Below are 5,460 nucleotides of genomic sequence, written 5' to 3'. Positions count from 1 at the left end.
CAAGCATCTTTTGCATGTGTTCTAGCCACTTTGGTACTGTTGTTGCTCTTGCAGCATCCCATGAGCTATTAATTTAGTTGTCATTACTTACCAACTATAAATAATGGATCGCCCATATCTGTCCTAGTATTTAATGATTGCCTTCTTCTCATTTTCCTTGAAGTGCTTTATTCTTCTTCTTCATTACTGTTCAAACTCTTTAATTCATCTGAGTCACTATACTCTGTGTGTGAATCCTTCACCAATGGCTCATTTATAACACCAAATCCAAAATCCATATTTCTTGGAGGATGAGTTCCAGCATTATCAAGTCTTCATCCATTTCATAGTCACTATCTAGAAGTGCACCCTCATTTCCTATACTTTGTCGCTTTTCGTGTGATTCACTAGTATTATTTGCATCACAAGTAGGTATATTTTGCTTATCAAGTGTTCCGGAATGGTATGCCATGGTGTTCTCAAATTGTGACTAAATTGCATCTAGATTTGCATAGGAAGACCTATCATCCCAATTATATTCTTGGTTCAAGAACAGGAACATAGCATCCTTCTTTAATTGGGTCAGACCTGCCAACATGCTCATTTAGAGGTGGATTTAAAATCGTCACATGGAAGTGCATGTTTTTGTTTTGGAGGTAAAAGATATATCTCCACAACCTTTGCTTCATTTCTATCCCTCAGCATATTTTTTACATCTTGTCATTGTTATTTCTATATAAGCCTTTTTCCAATGATACTCCTAGCTTCTTATAGAATAGTTCCATTTGCTTAATAGATCCACAAGCTTTTATAAATTTGTTCAGCATTTCACTTGTCAAAACAGTTGGATGAACGAAATCCATATACGGTACCGAACCATGCTTATATGTGATATTGTTTGGCTTATCAAAGAAACTCCCTCCGTAGTAGACCTCCATTATGAAATAATCTGTATTAGGACCTGTATGAACATGGTAATGACATTCAATTACGTATGTATTTTCTGCAATATAATTACATGTGAAAAGAGGGGGAAAAACAACTAACTGTATTCAGGTGTCTTCTCTTGATAAAGCCCGAATCTTAAATATAACATTTCTATATGGATAAGATATTAAAGAAAGCTCAATAAAGAAGTTCAGAAACTTCTGAATAAACAAAAAATATAAAAACAAAAAAAATGAAAGCACATATTTGATTTGCTATGATTTTTTTTTATTTTTTATTTTTTTGGTTGTGAAGTTGAGCAAATTACATGATCGCCATAATATTAGATAAACTCTTGTATTAGTGATAATCTTTAACAACACAAACTAATCAACTTGAGCAAGGAACTTCAAAGTCACAAGTATTTTCATACAATGGAATTAACTTGGCTAAAATACCTCTCATTCCATATGAATTCAAACATAAATCTCAGATAACTCTAGAGAAAATATGTAAAATCATTAGTATTACATATTTATTACTTACCTGGAGGAGTAGGAAGGAGTGCAAATAGGTAGGGGACTAGGGTTCTTTGCAGGGAAAATGAAGAAATTGGGAAAATAGTGCTCAATTCACTTTTTGCCACGGACTCTTTCTCTCTCTGCCAACCTTCACGTTTACTCATTAGGAAAATAGTGCTTTGACAAAATTACCCTTTTGATATGATTTGGATTGCATATTTAATGGAAGGAACAAACGGAATAAATAGAAAGGACCAACTCCGCAAAAAAAGGTTGAAATAGGGCTGTAAATGACAAATTTAAAGCGATAGAGATGATCTGCACAATGAATGCAAACGATAGGGATATTTTGTGCTAATTACGCTTTTGGTTTTTCCAATTTAATTAATATTTGTTTCTTTTAAAATTGAAGAGATGATTTTACCCTCACCTATTTTAGTTAAAATGGTTAGATTTTAATTTTGATGGTCAACTAACAGTAGAAGAGACGGTTTTCATCCATTTGGGGCCTAATCTGCAACAGTTGAAAAGGTTAGGGGTGACAACTACAACAAATGAAAGATTTGAAAAAAGTCTACTAATGTGTCGAATATTTAGTGTTTTTTTGCAGTTATCCCCATTTTAAAATTCATTAAAATCTAAGTTGCTGACCACTCCCAAAAAGCTATACGAAACTTAATATATATTTATATATAGAAGGGATTGTATCTTTTCAGTTATATTACAATACAAGATTATCCCAATTTGTGTGTTTCCAAATAGAATATTTAGACAATCAAATTAAGATTATATAAGGTACATAAAATATACGCATAGAATAAGCGAGTTGATTTTGTCAATTGCGATTTGATTATCTGCTCTACCAGATGGTGATTTTGCAACAAAGCTTTTATATGGCAGTATATACAGAGGCAAACATGAGCAATCAGAAACAGTACGATAAACTATTTCTGGATTTCCTAAAAAATGAAGATCATTTTCACATTATTTATTGTGTTATTTCTTCTTGCTCAAGAACTGTGTGCTTTTAAGCTTCGTCCTTTTCACTTAACTAATGGATATGATGTCCATGTTGTGAATGGGCTCCCAGATAGTCCCAACCCATTATGGGTTCATTGTGCTTCAAAAGATAACGAGTTGGGTACACGAATTTTACATGTAAATGAAGATTTTCATTGGCATTTCTTCGAAGGAGTTTTTGGTGAAACTTTGTTCTTCTGTCACTTCTGGTGGGGCTCAAAGCAAATGGCTTTTGATGTTTTTAAAAACCCAACAGATTGTGAAAGAGGTGATCCTAAAGCCGATCATAATCAATGCTATTGGGTTGTAAAAGCAGATGGGTTTTATTTTTCCAAAATAAACCCTCCTTCCCCCTCTGATTTGAAGAAAAGAAATGACTGGGCCTGAAATTAATGTAAGATATGAAAATAAACTTTCGGCTTCAGATTTATCATGAATAAGATCACAGCTTTAGCTTTATTATAAAATTAATGTCCTTTTCTTTTATATAATAATAATAATAATAATAATAATAATAATAATAATAATAATAATAATAATCTCTATTTGATTTATATTATGAATATCAGTTATTAAATTAATTTTTATATATTAATTCGATGTTAGATTTTGTCCATAAAATGTTGATGTCAATTCTCATCGGAAGACTTGTTCATGTGGAAAAATTTACACCACAAACACTGGATAGATCCTACAAGGGTGTGGAGATTTTTTTTTTCTTTTATATGGGACACACTTCATGCTTTATTAATAAATCGTATAGATAATTGAAGTGAAATTTAGAAAAATGTATTTGATCTAACATTGGTTTACTTTAAAAAAAAATGTGCTCTTGGATTGATGCCTGTAAGTAATTGGAATCGTGGATTTGTGTATGTTGTGCACAACTTAGTAGATCTTGTATTCTTACTAGAATGCTATGATTCTATTAGAAATGAGCAGAAAAACTACAAAAAAATTGTACCTTTTTTACCATTAGTTTTAATGAGAAGTGAGAACATGACTTTGTTCAAGAAACAGAGACTTTATGTTTGTACTCTTTTAGTCATAGCAAAGGAACATGATAAGTAACTGAGAGAGAGAGAGAGAGAGAGAGAGTTCATTTTCCATGTTCAAAATGGTGAAATCTCTTGGCAACTTGAGCAATGATTAGCCTACCAACAATTATTGAGATGATTGTCAGTGCGTCTTGGCAATTGCCACAAACATGAAAGTTCTTAATTAATTATTCCAGTTGGATCAAGCTGGAAAATTCATTAGATCTTGGTTAGTAGTAAGTCTCTCATTAGAGCCATAATAGCTTACTCTTTAGTTTCTTGGTCAATGTCTTGGATCACAAATCTAGTATATGTTATAACACCAATAGCTTTCATATGTCTCTTTAGCTTCCCAAGCAATGTGTATAGATTCATGATAGGGGTAAGATTTATCTTCCCCTCTATGCTCGAAGACTCGACTCATTTAGAGGATTTCAATCATTCAGTTTCTTTTTCTCCCCTAAAAGGTCAGAAGCTTTTATGGACGTGAGGTCTATACTTGATTGCTTATCCTTTATTTATAATAATAATAAATAAAGTTCCATCCAATTTAAGCCCCCCCCCCCCCAAAAAAATAAAAATAAAAATAAAAACGTCACTATTATGATCATTAGACCCATTAAAGAAATAATTACAAGTTTTTGCTTGGAAAATGTCATAGTTGAAATAAAACGTCCATTAATATAAAGGAAAATTTTGTGGAAATTCACATTCATAATGTAAATACCATTTATTTATAATAAACTAAAGTTTACATCAATGGTTGATAATCCAATCTAACTATCTCTATTGTCCTCTTCAATTGCATTGATTTCGTTCCTTTCCTCATTGCCTTTTTCCTTTGCATTCTTGTATATGAAATACAACACCAATTGAAGTATACCACATATGAAACCAAGCATATAGGGAATCTATTAACAAAAAGAACGTATTCAAAATCAATTGGAATTGTAAATGTATGCTCCATGTGTAATTATGTATATATGTATATATACTTACCAAAATAGATAAGTCGTTGCGCAATATGCCGTAAAAAAACCACACAGTAGCACTTATAGTGAGGAAAAGTGACAGAAGAAACGGCATGTATTTGACGCTTCTGGTTCGAATGACTTTTCTCTGATGCAAAAAATCAATGTTAATAAAATACCATAAATAAATTAATTATCACAACATAAAAGAAAATATATTTAAATTACCACAATGCACAAAGGAGCAACATATACTAATAGAGAAAAGATCATGCAGATCCATCCAACAACATAGGTACGCTTGTCGCACTCCAATAGAAGTTGAGTTAGTACGATGACCATAATGAAGCCAATGATATTTGGCAAAACAATCATAGCCATCGTCTGCGTCTGCGTCTGCGTCTGTTAGAATTAAAATATATATAAGTATTTCACTAAAAATAAAACTATAAGTTGATATTAAATAACTTTTAATTAATATCCTACCCTAATATCTCTCGTTGAGTAAAAATTGTACAAAGAAATATATATAATTTGTATGAGACTGCCGGCTGAGCTTATTGTAATAAGGGCAGTGCTCCTTGGCTTGAGAATTGCATAATAAATCCAAAATAATGCACTAAATAAACTAATAATGTAAGGAATGCACTGAAATCCTTCAGTGGATTTATTCTGATAAATTTGGTAGAAAGTTGGCCTGCAAAAAATAAAATAATTATCAATATTAATTTATTTTAAAAGAACTCGATGAAATAAAATGTGGATTCTCACACTGGTGCAAAGTACACCGTCATCGAAATAACATTTCCTGCAAAGTTTTTAAAATATAAGTGAATTGGGAAATCATGTACAATACAAAATAATATAGTATTGATAACACAGTGCTAAATTAAAAATTTACCTAAAATGCTAATAATATACGCCAAAAGACTCATCTTGATCGTATAAATATCAATAACTGATTATTTTCTCTGGTAAAGAAGCCTTTCCTTGAACTTTGCTGCA

At 31.6% G+C, this 5,460-nt stretch overlaps 2 protein-coding genes across 2 annotated transcripts; one reads left to right on the top strand and one right to left on the bottom strand.

The window, feature by feature from the left end:
- The first annotated feature begins 2,393 nt into the window (after window positions 1–2,393).
- LOC111366961 (S-protein homolog 2-like) lies at window positions 2,394–2,834 on the top strand. Its single transcript, XM_022987640.1, has one exon. The coding sequence runs from the start codon at window positions 2,394–2,396 to the stop codon at window positions 2,832–2,834; it is 441 nt and encodes a 146-aa protein (XP_022843408.1).
- Window positions 2,835–4,260: 1,426 nt separating this feature from the next.
- LOC111366960 (bidirectional sugar transporter SWEET10-like) lies at window positions 4,261–4,836 on the bottom strand. Its single transcript, XM_022987639.1, has 3 exons — window positions 4,684–4,836; window positions 4,484–4,603; window positions 4,261–4,395 (listed from the first exon to the last, which is right to left on the bottom strand). Exons 1-3 carry the CDS (start codon window positions 4,834–4,836, stop codon window positions 4,261–4,263), a joined length of 408 nt encoding a protein of 135 aa, XP_022843407.1.
- Between the last annotated feature and the right edge of the window lie 624 nt (window positions 4,837–5,460).

Source organism: Olea europaea, chromosome 18, assembly GCF_002742605.1.
Source record: "Olea europaea var. sylvestris chromosome 18, O_europaea_v1, whole genome shotgun sequence".
NCBI classification, from domain to species: Eukaryota; Viridiplantae; Streptophyta; class Magnoliopsida; order Lamiales; family Oleaceae; genus Olea; species Olea europaea.
The sequence above is the reverse complement of the archived record's forward strand: the minus strand, read 5'-3'. Positions and strand labels throughout refer to the sequence as shown.

Bases quoted from the DNA above. Each gene is read 5' to 3' on its own strand.
- LOC111366960 (XM_022987639.1), bottom strand. From the start codon at position 4,836: ATGGCTATGATTGTTTTGCCAAATATCATTGGCTTCATTATGGTCATC. The intron at 4,604-4,683 runs GTAATTTAAATA...TTTTTGCATCAG, and splicing joins TTGCTCCTTTGTGCATTGTG to AGAAAAGTCATTCGAACCAG. The intron at 4,396-4,483 runs GTAAGTATATAT...TTTTGTTAATAG, and splicing joins GCAACGACTTATCTATTTTG to ATTCCCTATATGCTTGGTTT.
- LOC111366961 (XM_022987640.1), top strand. From the start codon at position 2,394: ATGAAGATCATTTTCACATTATTTATTGTGTTATTTCTTCTTGCTCAA.